The following is a 19,405-nucleotide window of genomic DNA, read 5'->3' on the forward strand; positions in this document are numbered from 1 at the left end:
AAACAATATTTTTATTTGAAATTTGGGAGAAGTACGGTTGATAGTTCATGGAGCCATTGGGAAAGAGAGTCGCGTCAACTCCGTTGACTTGAATGAAACGGCGGTTCATGGAGCCTTTTAATAGTTCCTGAAGGCTCCATGAATTACGTGACGCTCTACAAATGAGAACTTCCGTTGCTGCAACTCTCTCTCTCTCAACGGCTCTGGTAGTTCACAGAATGAAATAAAAATGTCCACAGCTGTATGTGTGTCTATGTACATAGGCTATGTGTAGAAGGATTTTTTTAGGCAAAGCATTTTAGCCTTGGAGGAAATAACTCAACAACTGTTTGCTTTTGCAAAGATCAGCTTTTTCTTTCTTTTCCTGACTTTAAACTTTGCTTTAATATAGACAAACCCTTGTCTGCAGTTTTGGCCATTTCTCTTTCTACTCCGTGTACCAAATGCGCAGTGGCGTGACCAGGTGACTAAGAGGTTATTATGAGAGTCTTCCAACCTTCAGAATCCCGGCTGTATTATGTGTGTGCATCTTATTCATGCTCTGTTTATAAAGTGTTCACAAACCCTCCTACAGGCAGCTCGATTGGGTGAATATCAGAGTTCCCACAGGTGAATAGCTTACCTTGCAGTGCATGCAATGCTTCAGCTATTTCTTGAAGGGTATGGAGTGTACACAACCAGGCAGTGATATGTGATTACAGTATACGGGCGTTTTGATAATGTTATTTTCTTTGTTCACATTGCATTTGATGGTTAGGAACCGAAACATGAAGGGTGACTATTAATAATGATTCATGGCAAAAAATCTGAAAATCTGGATACGAGGCTTCAGAAAGACAGTAGCAATATCTTTTTTGTGAATTCTGAAGGAACGTGTTGACTGCTTTTTTATTTATTTAAATCAAACCCTTTCTGTCAGCACGTATTGTTCCAGCATCATAAAAACTTGTAACTTGGCATATGCACTTCTTGATATATTGCTTCATTGCTTCCTAATTCTTGTAAGCCCATTTTGATAGAAGTGTCTGCTTAATGCCTAAATGTAAATGTAATATGAATGTGCATTATTTCAAAAAGGTTTGAGTATAACTATTTAGATTCAATTTTGGATTAGATATACAGTATAATAATAGTAAATAATGGATAATGGAAGTGAAAAGTTAGGATGACGGTCATTTAGAATCTCGGGGGGTTGTAGAGCTTCGGCTGACAAAATCGTCTTGAGATATATTATAGTCTGAGCCACTGACTTCTGACCTACAGTACCAGATCAATAAACTCCGTCAACCCTCAAGCTTTTGCTGTGATATACAGTATATATATACACAATATATATTAAATGGAAAAAAGAGCACTTTCTTGTCCTTCTCCTTTCTTGTTCCCCTTAAATATCTGTCTGTCACGCAGCTTTTATTTCATTATTAAACAATGTACTGTATCCAGTAAGATTTTCTATAAATCTCAATGAACACATTTTATTAGAACTATCAAAGGCCATAATCATGTAGGAGATAAATGCTGAGGGTGTATTGTAACTTGTGAACGAGACAGGTCTATGATACAGTCTGTGCTTTGTAGGCCTTGCATTATTTGTCTTTAAAGAACGTCTGCGTGATAAAACCATTATGGTCACGGTCTCTCTAATAGATTGATTTATTGACAGTAGTCTGATACCCAGATATTTGCTTGTGATTTGTGAGCAAACTCTTTACATTCATGAGATTTGAGTACCCGTGTGAATGACGGATTGTTTGGGATGACCCCAGCATCTGGATGACTTTATCTCCCATCCCACACCAGATTCAAACTGTATGAAGTGGTTCTTTTGAACATCATGTTAATGAAAACCAGTGACACTGCGGTATTGACCTGCGCTGCAAGATAGCCGCAGCTGTGTTTGTGTGTGCACCTTTATGCTACGAACAACAGAGATGTTCTCATAGATGTTTTAGGAGTTCATTGTGTAACCCAAGACTAGGCATTTTCTCATGAATGTTAAGTGCTGTGCTTTTCCTCTGCTTTAGAATTTTAAGTCCCGAGTCTGACATGTAATATAATCATCGTCTGAAAACGAAATTATTTATTATAAGAGACACATTTCCCAATTTTAGTTCCGCTGCGAGATTTTATGCAGTATGAAGAGATAACAAATCTTTTTTATTGGTTTCCTCTTACAGTGAAATCCCATTTACTAAGCTACATTAAGGTCACCAGTAGATCAAGGTTTTTTTTTTTTACATAATACCCTTTCTGTCTCATGTAATTCCCACTTCAATAGGCTCAGTGGGTGCTGTGAGTATCTGCCAGGACTAATTGTTTTGATTTCTGAAACATTGTATCACACAGTGCTTTTATGTTCTGCGATTCCTTGGTAAACTGAGTTTTGACTAAGTGTCATGTTGAATTAGGATCAGCAGGCTTGAAGAGGCCCAGCTAGTACAACTTCCCCGCTTTATGTTCCTGAGAAGTCCTGGGAGGAACCTACATCCAGGTTTAGGGATGCCCATGGTGGAACTCTATTAATCCTTACAGTATAATACATTTACATTTAGTCATTTAGCAGACACTTTTATCCAAAGCGAGTAAACAATGGACGCAATTGGAACAACATAAGTACAACAAAAATCAAACTGTAAGTGTAATAGAACAGGTCTCATATACACTAGCACAGGTTACGATGCTGAGTTTTTTGAAAGAGTAGTAAAGAGAACTGATGGGTCAGGTGCTGACAGAAGAGATGTGTTTTCAGCCGATTCTTAAAGATCGCTACAGAATCTGCTGATTTTGTATCCATGATATTGAAGGAAACCTGTTGGAGTTTTGGAGATTAAAATATCATGTATCCTTCTGTCTTCTGTTTCAGCATTAAATCCATTGATCTCCACTTTCTCCCACCCTGGTGTAAGGGACTACTCCCAGCTCACATTGGATCTCACGAGGAATGAACTTATTGTGGGCGCGAGGTAAAAACATATGGGTTTATTCTGCGCAGATGGATATTTTAATGTGATCTGGCCACAATGTAAAGTGATGCTTGAGCATCTGCAGTATACAGAAACACAGTTTGTTTTCACCTATAGACAGTTTCAGTGGTAACAACCTGAAAAAACGTTGCATGGCCTAAACTTAACTTCCGGTAGGCCTCTGCAAAGAATCAATAACTGTTCAGTAGTTTTAAATTAATTTAATACAATTAATATATACAATAAAATTTAAATATGAGATAAATGGTTATATTATAACCAAACAAATACCGGACGTTAATTTTGGGCCAGCAGGTGTGTCCGATGAAACCGTCTATATTGTGTTTTGAAGTCTATGTCGGCTCAAGTGCACAATGTTATAAAAGCAAAAGAGGTAACCAAATACTTTTTCCTTGAAAAAGTTGCGATATCTTATTATATTTGTCTAATTTTGCTTTAAATTACATTAAACAGTGCAAAATATAATTTTTAGGCTGTTGGACCCCACTGTATTTTGTGTTTCTTTAGATTATGTCTCTGCTCCCAATGCAGACTTTTGAAACATACTTTTGCATTACACCTCATGTTGTTAGATGTTCTAAATCTTTTACTGATGACGATCTGGTAATCTTCAGAAATTGTTCTTATGTCTCTGCAGAAACTACCTCTTCAGATTGAATCTAAGCAACATTTCTTTAATTCAGGTAAGAAGCAATGCTCCAAATATACACAAAAGGTTGGACACAGTGTACTGAACTTGTTTCTTGTGATTTTTTTGTGTAGCTAATTTTACAAAGTATGAATGTATTCATTTCTCAACAAATCCTAACAAATGTTTTATTCCAAATAATATTTTATATAGTGAAGAAAAGGCAGCCAACAAGTGTCCAGCATACATTGAACATCCCAGGTGGTACCGTGTGTAGTTGTGTGAATGCCCAGAGCTGTAATTTAGACAAAAGGTGCTTGTTTTGAAGAAAGTTTTCCATTCTGTTGATAAATAATTCCCATTCCGTTTGTTTTCATCACTATTGTTATTCTAAAACTGTGAATTCTGTCAGTGGGATGCGTCCTTTGTAGCCTTTTCAGGGGCTTTCTGGAAAGCTTTTCGCTTTCGGGGAGCTCTTTTGTAGCTTATTGATACTGAAAAAGATCAGCTTCTAAAGTCATCTGAAAGATTGCCCAGCACAGAGGAAAAAGGTGTTTTAACTTTCAATTGACACATCCTCTCTCAACTTCTAGAAGGTCAGTCATGAAATGAGACATTGGATGCGTACCCACCTGTAGCTGTGGTTTCAAGTTAATTCACAGACAATCTCTCTGCTCTGTCTGATAGAAATGTTAGATGTTTATTGAACGCTCTCACTCGCGGCGGGCCGCTCGTGATGTTTCATGCATGAAACAGCCAAAGGTGAAGAATGAATAAAATGTACCCGTGTGCCAGAATGCTTTAGCATTTCATTCTTTCTCACTTCAGATCACAACAAACAGTAGTTGCACAACTTAAAAGTCACTTATGCGCCGCTCACGAATTCCCCTGTCTGCAACCACTGTTTTGTTTCAATGGCGTTACTAAATTTAAAGCAGTTTGCTGAGCCGTCCCAGTAGAGATTAGGTGCAATTTCATTTTGTTCCATCTCACCTCCGTCTGTGTAGCTCTCTTTTGCTCTCCTGGGTGATCCAAGACTGGGAATAAACAAGACCGATTTTTCTTCATTTGGACTAACTGGAGCGTCACATGTGGAGGCAGGACCTAAATTGATGAGCAGCACCATGCCAGCCTTTGAAGCAAAGTGTCTTTACCTAAACAGCTGACAGGGTGAAAATAAGAAGGTTGAGGAACGAGGCTCTGGTGTGAGGTCACAGGAATTTTGACATTTCTTTAAAACTGTCCATAAACGTTGCGATTTTTTCTACTGTTTATTGTTAAGTGAAGCCTTTATTTCATATTGCTAAATTTTTAGATGCACCGATACACGATTATTCACAATGATAAATGCCGATGCTGAAACCAATACAGATTTGGACGTTTAAATGAATATTTCTTAACTTTCTGAATGTTATTAATTCAAATAATGACAATTAAGAATAAACTGGTGATGTTTGACATTTTCTATATACAGATTATATATTCATTGCATTTTCCTGTCCTTTTTCGATTGACAGGATATATCTGCCCTGATGATGGGCTGTTTTTAAACTATGGGCAGACTGATACTGATTATTGGCCGATATATCGGTGCATCTCTAGCGATGCAGAGCAATTTAAACAAAAAATGTTATATACAAAGTGTACTTATTGCTCAGAGGTTTCTCTTTATTAGCTCAGGAGACATAATGGTAAACTAGTTTTACGTTTCGTCTAATTATTAACTTTGTCCTTTATGCTTCTCCTTAATTTCATAGGAGTAATAAAATAATAATCGGACAAGTGTTAACATACAGAAAGGGAATAGAGCTTTCAAATGAATGTGGTTAGCATAGGTCAGATAATTTGGTCTCGGACGAATTTGATGAGAAATGGTTGTTCATATTGAAATCTCTGACCTTTTAGTAGCAGACTTTGGTTTCTAGGGAAATTTGAATAAAAGGCGATCTTTCATGAAACTCTGAATATAATAACCTGAGTAATCTAACGTGCCTCTTACAGAGGAAATCTAAGGAGCGGGAAGCTTGAGCAAAAACGTTTTAGTCGTTTCTCTATTTTTGCGATTTTCTGATACAGAAAGAGCATGAATTGAAGCTACTCTACGCCAGACCTACACAAGTTGTCATTGAATGTAAAAAGGAGTTATGATTACAAGTAGTAACAATAGCTACTGTAACAACAGTCACTGATTATCACGCAGCATTGTTATGTATGAATTTCAGAATGTTTGTATCGTATCTCGCAGTTGGAAATTCCATTATACGCTTTAATCCTTTCCCCTGAAATAAGCCATTGTCATGGAGCGCTGTAGTATCTTCTCACATTTATTTTATTACTAGCACATTCATTTTTCATCATATCATCTCACTCTTTGTACTTTTGTCCGCACTTTGTTCCACTACCATCGGCATGCCACCTCTCGCCGTCTCCTTTTGTCCTTCCCTTCACACTATTAACGCTACCCTACATCTTTCTGCCAGACGTGTAATGATACTGAGAAAAGCAAGCTCATCTCAGAAATGTATGTCTCTGTGCCAAACATGCAGGCGTTGGCTGGAGCTCAGATGAGCCTTTTTAACTTCAACCAGGCAGAATGAAGGAAAAGAGCTGATTCCTACTCTTTGAAGGCATGCCTGAGTTATTCACTGTGATAACCTTTGGGTGTGCACCTGCTGTCCTTATTTCCATGAAAGTGTGAATATGGGAAAGTTGCCATGGCCTGTGTAGCGCATGGTATTGTGTAACTCAACACTTGAAACTCTGTCCAATTTTTATTTATTTATTACATGCGCACTAAGCATTTGCTCAAAAATTATTTTTGATCTAAACAACAAGCAAAACCTAAATCATTACACGTAATTTGTGCAATGGCAATGAATAAAGAAGCATTGACTTAAAATGATTTTGTGGTGGTGGATAATATATTATCGATACAAATATAGAGTAAGGACCCAGATCAATATGTAGATTATGAGATTATTATATTATTATATTTTTCAAATGGGATATGAAGTAGACACTCTTCATCCAAAATATTCTAGAAACCACATGGCAGGCCCTGGCAGCTTTGCACCCTAGTAACGCCCTGGCAACCACCCAAAGATTGTGGTAGTGAGCTTCACTAATTTCCTTCTGATATAAAAAATCTATTAATTTTCATCAAGTGCGCCCCAAAGACATTTTCATTTCATTATAATGTTTCATCATTCTCACCATCATCAAAGTTTCAAGGCTCTTATGTTCGGTCTCCAGGGAATGCTGCTATCCTGAGATCAGATCAATCCACTTCGAAACGTCTCAAAAGTACCTGAGAACGGATGCATGACGCAGCATGACTTCAGTTCTTCTGCCTCACGGGAACATCTGCTGATGTCGGTGGCACAACAGTTGGGCTCAAGGTGCTGTAATTGAGTCCCACCCACATGCTGTGCTTTCTCGATTCGAGCAATATGTCCTATTACAGCAGCAATAGAATAGCACAGTTTCTGTAAAGTTCAGTTTTCATCTTGTCTGTTGCTGCCGTCCTTTTGGTGTGCATCTGTGCAAATGGACCTGATTCCGCCTCCATCCTTATCTGTTTACAAGGTTGAATGAAGCTCTTCTCTCGATGTTCTCGTTGAAGTATACATCACATCTTTCTCTGTGGATGTTGCATCTAATACAGAAGTTGGGAAAAATTGGATAATGACGGTCTAATCTCATAAACTACATTATTTAATTTCATTGCTCATGGTGATTAATTTGTAATATGGCCGTTTCTGATGTAAAACGGTATGTTAATGCTGTTCAAAGACAAGAAAGAAAAGAAGAACAGTAATCATCTCAATCTGGTTGTGAAATGAAGTTGAATAATACCTTAATTCAGCTAAACGTTTATTAAGATCTTAACGGATAATTATCATTATACAGATAATGCAGATTATTATGCAGATAATTACAATCAGTTTAAGATGATATGTAATTTTTTATAATATGTAGACAATTAATAACATATTTTATATTGGAAGTCACCAAATCATATGTTTTGATTACTTTGTACGATTTTCTTGTTTTACTTTTGATTCATTTGAGAGCTTATGCACATACAGTATGTAATGGTGTTTTTTCAGCCTTTCAATCTTTATTTCCTATTGTTATACATGATGTAAATTTGTCCTAACGGTTTATTAAATATCATTCACACAGATAAACAGATGTGGCCCAACTTTAGACTCGATGTAGGCCGTGCAAAGGGCTTTCAGAATGTAGAAAAACTTAGATTAGCTCAGAAGCTTCTGGAGATCAGACCCGAGCTTGACCCAAAGGTCACTAAGAAGTGATGTGAGGATGTTATACATGGGTATGAACAGCTGTAAGAATGAGATAAAGCCCTCGGTTTGACGGGTTTGGAATGTAAACAGCCCTGGCATGCAGGATGGAGTTTGTTTTTGGGATCTGTCTCCGTCTCTCACAAGTCTCCGTCTAGAGTTTTCCACCGTCCGTTACACTTGCTTCCCTGTAGTTCTCTATGGATTCATATATTTCAAAACACAAATTTTTTGTCCGTGGTGGGTTTTGATTTTATGTGATGTACTATTACAAAAAGAGATTGAGGCATAAGAAATGAATACCACTGAGGAGAAAACAGAAGTTTTTGATCAATCTCAAAGTCCATTTGGTATGTTGTTGTTTGGTTTAGTTTCATGCATGAACCCAAATGCGCTGTGGGAAGGTGCTCGATGTATCGTCTTTTTCTGTGTATGAGATAGTTGTGTATGGTTGACTTTGCCGGTCTCTACGTATCTCAGGTTGTTTACTCAATCCTGTTTATTATTTCTAGGCTGTCATTTGTCATGTATTTGAAGCAAAATATTCATGCTTCGTTATTAGTAGTGTTGCTAAGGCAATAAATATTCATTTTGCTCATATATTGGTTAGAGATTTGAACACCCAGCAACTTTAAACTTTGGCATGCAGCCTTAGTTTTGTAGTAGTAAGTGCACAATTATTTTTTAAATGTTGTCTAAAATGTCACAACAGGCATTTCTAGCAGATTATCCACACATAACTGGGCATTTATATTTGGCTTCTAATAATAAATCAGTGCAGAAGGGAATAAATAAGTGATAGCAACACAGGTAAATGTAAACAGAGAGATTAATAAGGCTGTCACAGCTTTCCTTTTAGTGCCATTTCAATGCACTTCGCCTGGCCAAGATAAGAGCATTCGAGATTAACCTTTTTTCACGCTGCTCTGCAATGTACCACCTCGCAAATTTTCTCGAAATAGGGTCATGCCTGTTAGATTTCACCAAAAATCACCATTTTACCTGATGTTACACATGATGTTGTCTTGTGGTTATCAAGACCTGTATACGCAGAGAAAAGAATGGGGAACATTCTGGAGGCTTTTGAATGTTCTGATGTATTTCTTGGAACGAATCACCATCAGACACGTCTTTGATGTTACAGTCTCTCTAGTATTAAAAGATATGGATACCCGAAAATAACAAATCTGTCATCATTTATTCACCTTCATGTCATTCAAAACCTGTGTATGACTCTTTCTTCTGTGATAGTTTGACAAATGGAGGTCAATGGTGGCCAATGTTGTTTGGTAACCAACATTCTTCAAAATATCATCAAAGACATACAGGTCTGGAATGACATGAGGATGACTGAATGAGTGACAGAATATTCATTTGGGGTGAACCATCCCTTTAAAGCAATAGCTCACCGAAAAGTGCAGATTTGTCATTTTCTTGGTCTCATTGTTGTGACCCCCTTAATTTTTTATTTCTACCAGTCAATATTAGTTACAGTAGAAAAAAGTAGAATCAACAAATTTACAAATGTTCTTGTCTGTCTCGTCCTCTCTTTATTTGAACAGTATCCAGAAACAGAGGTCAATAATGCACTCCTCTATACACATAATCCACATCCCTTCGCACTGAAAGGTACATTTTAAGTCTCTGGAGGGTCTACAAACGCAAACATCCGAGACGATGTCTTCCACATCCTCAAGAGAGAGTTCTCTGCTCTCTGTCAACAGACAAGGGCCGGAGACCGATACGTGCCGAATGCATGCAGTAGACATTGTTACAGCTGCTTTGGACAGCGGCCCCTGGGGTCAAGAGGTGGTTGCCCTCCTCAGCTGTAACCAACAAGACAGGAAGTGTCGGACTTGGACAAATAGCAGATGGGAATTGGAGTCATTTCGATTTTGTTTTGCTTTGAAATATGCCCAGTGTTCACAAATACTCTGCGGTGATAATGAAACAGCAGATGGAAACGCTCGCGCACAATGGTGACTGCTGCTCTCATTTATTCTAATGATATGACAGCGGCTCACAGGATCACAGCGGAGGCGATGCTCCGTGCTCCGTCTTTCAGATTTCAGCTCTCTTGGGAAGGGCGGGATGAAGAGTGGAGATCAAAATGAAGAAAAGCCATGTTAAGCGTCTCCTGTTTGATATTGGCACTCGACGGTCGCCTGAGGTGCACATTTCAGCTCTCTGACCTGAGAGTTGGGCTGATTTTATACGGCCTATTCATGATTAATTTCCCTTTGCAATATTCTCAGTTTTAATTATTGATGCAGTCTTTGTCACTAGTGGGCTCATTTGTGGCACGTGCAGTGAACCCCAGTAGCAAAATCCTCTTTGCTTCAGGAGAGAACAAGAGAGAATGATTTCAGTTGACTTGAATTGGCATATTTAGGCATCCGTTTAGCATAAAACAGATTTTAGACTGAGGTTTTACTTTTGAAAATGTGAAATTTTAATGCAACGTCTCAATCACAGTGGACATTTTATGTAAATGAGAATTGTCGTCCTTAGCAGCTAAGCACAACGGGACATTTTGTAACTTTTTTCTCAAACCTGAAATGTGAAACATTGCACGCTATGCCATTTTCTCAAGTTTCACTCTTTATTTGAGAGGTTTTTAGCTCACTAAGGTCCATACAAAGGTCATTTTTTAAATCACAACCATCAATCGCATCCGCATACAGCCGAGGAGAATTGTAGAGACCATTTAAACATTGTAAATGTAGAGACCATTTCAACATTCACTGTTTTTCAGATTTGACCATTCATATGTATTGTATGTGTTGAGGTAAAATTATCATTTTTGTTTCATTCTGTGAACCACTAACAATATTTCTCCTAAATTTCGAATATAAAAATATCTTCTATTTGCAATTATTAGCAGAAAACTGGAGAAACAGGTGAAAATAACAGAAAAAATGATCTGAATTTTATCAGGCCTCAAATACTGCAAAGAAAACAAGTTCATAATTACTTTTATGCATTACTGCAGTTATATTTGTACATTTATTTAGGAAAAGTGGAAAAAAAATGATGTAATAATCTCGATTTCAGTCTTTTAATGTCAGTCTTTCACATTGCAGTTTGAAGACTTTGTTACTCCTGAAATTTGGTTTTGTTGAAATTCAACAGACATGGACTGGAAGGCCACAATAAATCTTGAACAGCTGATTAAATGAAATGTTGGAATGGTCTCTTCATTTTTCCACGGCTTTATATGTGTATGCTGTGCTTTTGATCCGGTGTTGTTGTTCCACTATATTGTTCGAGCAATGCCTTAGACCTGTTGCTCTATTTTTCATCTTGTTCTCTCTCTTCTGTTTTTCTAACCTAAAGTAAATGTGTTCAGACAGCACAGCTGTGAACCTTCATAGGGCTCCTTATTTGCATGTCCCTTCTTTGCCTAGGCACACACACGCCTCCAGACAAAACCATGCACTACCCTTATTCAAGCCTGCAGAGAGGGGTGTACACCCCCCTGTCCAACACTGGCTCTGTTTTTCTAATAGGCCATTGAAAACGGACGGTGTGTTGGTATGTGAAGAGGGAGAGTGTTGTGCCGGATCCAGGGAATGCCACGGGGGCAGGGGGAGATGGTAGAGTGCGTATCTGCGCCCTCTTGTGAGAGGTTCAGCGTTTTTGGACAATAAGGCAAAGATATTGAGAGTCATGTCACATCCTTGGGCGGCGGTAAATGGGGATGGGGCCACTTGAATAGGACACTCTGTTAAAGGACAAAACAGGGCGGTGCCTTGGCTTGGCTATTGAAGCTTGCAGACCTCCAAGACCCGCCAGTGAGACGGATAGCTCCACCGATCCAGCCGGCAAGAATGGGGCGGAGTCATGGCACTTTAATCAGGGACCTTGTTGATGAGTATGCAAATGACATTTTCACTCCAGAATCAGAGGAGTTTTGGAGGGAAGACAGTGTACATGCACAAGTGACTACACTACTAAACAATATTTTATTCATTTTTAGTTTTTTTTCTGTGTAAAAATAATCTGAATGGACATTTACGCTTAAAGAGTGTGCTACAAAAGGTGGTTCACAGAGATATACTAGTTACTCAATGGTTCCTATTAAAACCATTTCTTTCTTTCTTTCTTTTTTATTATCCAACCTTTTTTACTTTTGTGAAACTGAAAGTTTTATTTAGAAGTTAAAGTGTTTTATGGAGCCATTCATCCCAAAATGGTTCTTCTTTGGTGTTGTGAAGGACCTTTTTTAAGAGTGTACTGTAAAAATTTTGTGAGATTTTAAGACTTGGCTTGTTAAAAAAGTTTGTTTTTCTCACCCCACTGGCGATTTGCTTTTCTCTCGTTTTAGATATTAGAACCACAAAACCTCAAAATAGAAACAAACAGTTTTTCAATGATGATTATGAGGTTTTGGCTAGAAACAAGTCTGAGTAAACACATATGCTAACTCTGATAGCAAACAAACATCTGGCAGACGTCTTTTTGATATTTGCATTTCCATCTGCAAGACATAGTTTGCTCATCTGCGGAGACGTCGGCTGTCAGATAGAGAGAGAAGATGTCTGAAAGATGTTTATGATTTAATAGAATAGATGTAAAAATGCTCTTTCTAAGATGTTTAGAAGATGTTTTTATACAGCAGTTGTCTTCCTCTATCAGACGTATTTGAGACGTCCCTGTGCTAGCTGAGAACCAAGAAAATGTTTTTTTGCAGAGTAAGGACACGTTTCTTAAGCGGTGCAAAATTTTGATTAATTTTGAGGTACAAGCAAAAGAAAATCAACTGTTAGGCGTTTTGTATAGCTAACTAGATTTTTTACCTTTAAAGGCCTTTAGCCTAAAACATCTTAAAAGTTGTTGTTCCTTTACATTTAAGACAAATGGCAAGCATGTCATTCAGACCATTATCTGCTAGAAATATCAGTGCTATAAAACAGAGTTGAAAACAACAATACTTTTCTTTCATTTTCATGATATACTTCTTCAGTTTTAGGACCTCATATATTGAATAATTGCCCAACCATATTCTTTAATTTATTTTAAAATTAACCTTATATTTTCTAAAGGATACATGCTTCTGTGTAAGCAGCAGTCCCCTGAGGGAGTCTTGCAGTATGTATTTTCAGATTTGTTTTTTCATTTTATAACATTTGTAATTATAATACCTTACCAACGGCAGCACACCGTTGCCAATATGACAATTTTCCACCATCATGCCCTTCTTATGCTTTTATTAGCATTTCCTTGATACTTCCAATAACTGGAATGCAATTTCTTGCCAAACTTTGTTTCTCGGCTTTACTAATTTATGTATAAATGAATCCCAACTATTATGTTCCACAATGAAAAATTCATGATACTATTTCACGAGGAAGCCAGGGGCCGAGAGCTCGGTGACACCACGTTATTAGAACAGATAAACGCTGAGTAATTATGAAACAAATAACGGTGACTAGCATGACTTACGCATGTCGTGCGATGGCCTTTTTAAACCGGTCAGATCTAGCTGGCACATTAGACCTTACAGTCCAAATAATACACCTCATTGTGAGATGAAGATTATACAGATGCTCATCTGTGGTACCAACTGTTCTTTCGTGCCCTTTAAGACTATATTTAGAAAACTTCATGGTGCGTTGTTTGTTATTCTAGCTTCCTAGAGATGTGAAATTGCCATTAATCTTCCTCAGCCTGAGAACTTTTTGTGGAAGATAACAGAAGCATCTTATTCAGCGTAGGGTAAGTTTAGCAAAAGTGCGACGTATAGGGTGAATGAAGTTTTATGATGAATTGCCATTTCAGGAGACAAACTGTTTCAACCGCAAGTAACGGGATAGTTAAGCCAAAAATAAACATTCTGTCCTCATTTATTGACCTTCATGTCATTTTAAACTAATATTTGACTCTTTCTTTTGTATAACACTCCAAAAAATATTTTTGTCACCTCCCCATGTGTCCATATAATGGAAGTCAACGAAGGCACAAACAGTTACGTCATTACCTCCTCATGCTAGTCTATATTACCTCATCCTCTTTGGCATTACGCTTGTCAGAAGCAATTTATCATTCAAAGGTTCAAGCCTCCCACCAGTGAATGGCTCTCCGGTCACCGCCCGCCACTGTCTGGTGGATAGTGGCCCCCCGAAACGTTAGCAGGGTTTCCAGCTTCACAGTCAGGCCTTTCGCCAAACATGCCATACAGTGTGCTTTTCACAGTCCGCCTCTTCAGAAGGGTTTTTGGGAATAGCAACGGAGGCCTGGCATTGTTCCAGTGTGGTGTGAAGAGAAGAGCTGCCGTAGCCGGGGTCAGGGTTAAGCTGGAGGATTCTTCCCGAAAACAGGGGCACACAGACGAGATGTTAATGACCTGAACGATGACTCACTCCTCAGGCATCCATCACAAACATGCCTGTGCCATGAAACACGCATGAATGCGAGAAACAAACAAAAGCTAGCCGGATCTATGTGGCTTTGTGATGTACCTGACAGCTTTAAGAACTTGTTAGTCCAGCAAGGAGAATGTGTATATATATAGATCAAACTTTTAAAGGGTATAATGAAATTAGCCATCTGTGGATGAGGGTTTGAGAAAACCCATGTAAGACATTGAAAGATTTCTCTTAAAAGGTGGTGTTGAGATGCCATAACGTTAAAGTGGTGGGGAATCGTATTCGTGTATGTACAGTATATCCAGGTTTGACTCCAGTTTGAATGTGTAGAAGTGTGAATTAGGGGCAACGTAATACAAAAGAATTCAAAAGCTTTGATCCTCACACATTTTGTAGCTATTGTATGACTTTTAACGTCCAGTGTAAGACATTTTGCAACATATTGTGGTGAGATTGGAAATTGCAACCAACGGCTCTCTCCACCGCTCACCCCTTCCTTTCGAAGAACTACGGTGGCTGACACAGGTCTAAGATGTCATCACGTTTTCGCTTCTTTGCTGAGGAAGATAAAGTATTAACGAAACGCGCTCTGTAGAGCAGTTTGTCCATTTAGGGCTACTGTAGAAGCAAATCCTCCAAAAATTACACGTTGGACCTTTAAAACACAGATTGAAGCAGATATGGACCTCCTAACACAAACAACAGTATAAGATGTCAGATGAAGGGTGAATTGTGCAGATTTGTAAATTTATACATACACACTTTATTCACTATAGTTTATGTAACCTATATATAAACTGTACAGAGAGAGCGGGTTCACAATAAGGTGTATACATCTGAAGAGTTTGCGAAATACTGCACTTAACCAATTACCATCAGAGTTCGTTCCTCTTGTTTTATCTGTAGAGCCAGACTGGTTCCTTGAAGTATACTTGCTCTTACGTGTTCAGTGGAGAAAGATGACAGAAGAGGGATTGAATTGAGAAGAGTTGCTGCTTATTTAACCTGATGGTCCATAAAGGATTAGGAAGCTTCCACAAAGGGCATGATTTGTGAATAACTTGACCGTTATGCGTGTGCAAACCTTAAGTCTGCAGGTTTTTAGTTTCTAGGCACTGGCTGTGGTATTGCTGGCTGGACACGTAGCTCAGAAGGGAAATAATTGGGCAGACGTAAATGGAGTAGCTTGTCTTTGTTCACGAATAAGACTAGGAGATGGTATTTACATGCAAATCACATCTAGTCTTCCAACTGTCTTGTTACTCCTTTTAAGCCACTGGCCCACTTATCATGGTGTTTACACAATACACAAAAAATAAGGTTAATGTCTTTGATGCACCTGGCTGAATGCGATGTCGTCATCAACAGTTGTGTAACCTGGCTTGTGCATTATAACAGGCAGCTGCCGGGCAACTGTGAATTGCCGCAAGTCACTTTTTGGGGTTTATTTTGGTTTCCTAGGCAACAGAATGGGGCCCAGACGAAGACACCAGGAGGTCCTGTCAAAGCAAAGGCAAGACAGAGGTAACTTTAAACCCTCAGGTTCTCTTGAATAGGCACATTTCTTTCAAAAAGGGAGCAAGCCATTGGTCGGATGGTTGGGTATTGTTTAGGTTTGTGGGAGGGCAATATGTTCGGATTAGTTATTCAGTATTTCTGAAACGCAGGGGTCAGTATTTTCTCTCTGTAAGAATATAATTTGCTGTATGTTCGAGGGAAAATATAATTTTAGAAAGCTGATTAAAGCAAGGCATGAAATGTAATAAAGTGTACAGGGGTGTGTTTACCTTTTTAGCAAAACAGTAAGAAACCGATTTTTCTCCCCTACTAAAAATCGCTCAATTACTTTTATTTTTTATCTTTTATTCAAGAGTAAGATACTGTTATATGAGGTCTCTGGCCTTGAAATATGTATTTTGTTGTTTTTCCGCAAATAAAAGCCAGAACTGATCCCTACTGAGAAGGTTTATGCCTAGGCTAACTGATCCAGTGTTAGGTGGGATTTTTGTTAGTTTGTAGTAAGACAAATGAAAGATGAAGTAAATATCACTCTTTGGTGTTATTGTAATTTCTCCTGGGAGAGACAATGGGTTTAGTCAAAATGGTTAAGTAGCATCTTTTGTTAAAAAAGAATCTGCCACGTTTTCAATTCATTTATTTTTATTTTAGTTTTTCACAAAGATTTTTGTTGACAGCTATAAAACACATTTTGGATTGATTTTAAATTATAATTAAGCATTCTTTTACTGAAGTAATCAAATGGCATTTCCAAAATGAACTATTTACACTTAGAGCGCACTGCATATCCCACAATGCAACACGTTCAGGTTGCGCTCATGCACTATAGTGAGGTTATGTGATGTTATAACTATGTATACTATATTGTACTGCATTGTTTACCATACACAGTATATCCAGTGCATTATTTAGTATAGTACACTTAGTATATACCCCAAAACTTATCTCTTGTCATTTCAAACCTGTATGACTTTCTTTCTTCTGCTCAACACAAAATAAGATATTTAGAAGAATATTGGAAACCGAATAACAGCAGTACCTATTTACTTCCATTGTATGAGCACAAAACCAATGCAAGTCAATGGGTACCGCCGTTGTTGAGTTACTAAATTTATCTTAAATATCTACTTTTGTGTTCTGCAGAAGAAAGAAAGTAATACAGTTTTGAAATGACAAAATGGTAAGTAAATGATAACGGAATAAAATTTTGGGGTGAACTATCCCGTTAATATTGCTACTGCTGCTTTCTTTCATATTGACAAGTGCATCTCCTCCTGCAGGTGGAGTGTCAAAACTACATCCGCGTGTTGCTTGTCAACAAGACCGAGGTGATCACCTGCGGCACCAATGCCTTCCTGCCTCTGTGCATCACCAGAGAGGTAGACAATGCATAGCAAATTCCCTATCAAATGACTTTTATCTGGACTTTTATCAAAGTGTGTGATCCATACTGTCCCCCTCTCTCAGGCAGGGAACATGAGCAGGGTGTTGGAGAGGGTGAACGGAGTGGCCCGCTGTCCCTATGACCCTCGTCATAACTCCACAGCGGTGGTAACCGAAAGCGGAGAGCTATATGCTGCTACAGTCATTGATTTCTCAGGGCGGGACCCTGTCATCTATCGTAGCCTTGGAGGGATGCCTCCTCTGCGGACCGCCCAGTACAACTCCAAATGGCTTAATGGTACATTAATCTCATTATCTCGTCTGATTGTCTTGATATAATTGTCTTGAACGGTTGAACGGTTCATCATCTCTCTTGATCATATATTTCTGAGTCAAAATTTGAAAAGAAAAAGTTGAATTCTTTGAAAGTTTCTTGATTTCTATATACATTATATGAAGTGATGATGAAAATTCAGATATTAGGTGTTTTTATCATGTAATCATGTAATTGTTTATTGTTTTATTTTGTTAGTTAGCTGTATATTTCTCTATGATTTTGGAAGTTTTTAAAAACAGTTATCTGTTTTTGCAAACGAACTCTAACAGCACTTGTAAGGATGTAAGGATAAAGATAGCACCTGTAAAGATAGTGATTTCAAAATGAACTTTTAAATTGTTCTGCAAATATTTTTGGTGAATGCTACTCGATCTAAAAACATGTTTCTGTTTAATGTACATTTGTGCGGTAAATGTTGTATGAATCTGGTAAAATGGCCTATTGTTCTTTATAGACCATAAACTGAATGCCTGTTTCCTAGACAGTAATGGAAATAAAAGGTGATCAATCTTAACGTTCAGTTAAAACTCTTCTTATATCGTATGTCTACAGTTTAAGAGATTTGTTTCATATGTGTTAAGATTTGCAGAGATACCATAGTTTGCAATCAGCAAAACATACAGCGCATCTGTCTGCTTAAAGAAAAAAACCACAAAAATGTTGTACATTCAAGAGTTTTTAAAGGAGCAGTATTTAGATTTTAGCGGCATCTAGTGGTGAGGTTCCGAATTGCCACTAACGGCTCACTCCACCCCTCCCCTTCTCTTTCGAAGCACTAGGGCACCTCTCACGGGGCTAAGATGTCATCGCGTTTTTGCTGCTTTGCCGGAGAAAATAACGTATTTATGAAATGCGTTTAGGGCCGTTTAGGGCCACCGTAGAAACAACATGGCGAATTCCATACAAGGGGACCCGCAGTGTATGTAGATAAAAATAGTTCATTCTAAGGTAATAAAAACATAACATTATGTAAGGTCTTTATACACCTCTGAACACATTTCTTCCAGTAGATCCTCCTAAATATCACACACAGCACATTTAAGACAAAGTGACATATACAGCAACTGTAAAATAACTTCCACTAAATTGATTTGTATTCAGCAAGTAATCCTCATAATTTTAGTCTGTGTGATCTGACTTTATAAAGATGTCTAAAAAAAGAATAGGCAAGCCTGCATACTCCAAACGATTTCTTGTATTGTAGAGAAATCCAGTCAGTCAGACCAGTCCAACACTAAATTCAGCAGATTTACTGAAAAACTCAAAAGGTGTCAGTAATCTCCCATCTTCTGACACAGTTTGCTCTGGAATATTCATTTTGACACCAGTAGAAACAGAATATGAAGAAACTTGTGTTGCCAGTGCTGTAATTCACACAGTGATGCTTCACTTGGGGAGGTGTGAGGGTCATTGAGGTAGAGGGAAAAGCACATTGAGAGGGGATGAAGTTAGAGAGGTTATACTGGTGTAAGTGTGGGCTTGGGTTGAGCGGAGCGGACAAACACAAAGGCTTCCAGCAGTGTAATTATTCCTTATGGCAGAGAGAGGGTGAAATTGCAGCTGCAATGCTTCATGTCACTCAGTCCGACTGCACATATTCACTGTAGATTCACACATCTTATGTGAATTCAACCACAGCTGAAGGAAGCTTGAAGATATACACAAATAGTAATTCATTTATTCACCTTCATGTCATTAAAAACCTGTATAGGACTCTTCTGTGGAACACAAAAGAAGATATTTTGAGAAATGTCTCTGGTTTTGTGTCCGTACAATGGAAATCAATTGGGGGCCAGGGTTGTTCGGCAAGCAGCGTTCTTCAAAATATCTTCTTTTGTGCTCTGCAGAAGAAAGAAAGTCATACAAGTTTGTAATTACAC

At 38.2% G+C, this 19,405-nt stretch overlaps 1 protein-coding gene across 2 annotated transcripts in view; it reads left to right on the forward strand.

The window, feature by feature from the left end:
* Positions 1 to 19,405, forward strand: part of sema5ba (sema domain, seven thrombospondin repeats (type 1 and type 1-like), transmembrane domain (TM) and short cytoplasmic domain, (semaphorin) 5Ba) — a 107,818-nt gene that overhangs the window by 51,837 nt on the left and 36,576 nt on the right. For both annotated transcript variants that reach the window (XM_079463755.1, XM_079463754.1), the window contains exons 4-8: positions 2,864 to 2,963; positions 3,622 to 3,667; positions 15,749 to 15,811; positions 17,086 to 17,184; positions 17,273 to 17,486. In XM_079463755.1, coding sequence (XP_079319881.1) covers positions 2,864 to 2,963; positions 3,622 to 3,667; positions 15,749 to 15,811; positions 17,086 to 17,184; positions 17,273 to 17,486 — 522 coding nt within the window. The remainder of the gene's footprint in view (positions 1 to 2,863; positions 2,964 to 3,621; positions 3,668 to 15,748; positions 15,812 to 17,085; positions 17,185 to 17,272; positions 17,487 to 19,405) is intronic.

This window comes from Barbatula barbatula (genome assembly GCF_947034865.1).
Source record: "Barbatula barbatula genome assembly, chromosome: 9".
NCBI classification, from domain to species: domain Eukaryota; kingdom Metazoa; phylum Chordata; class Actinopteri; order Cypriniformes; family Nemacheilidae; genus Barbatula; species Barbatula barbatula.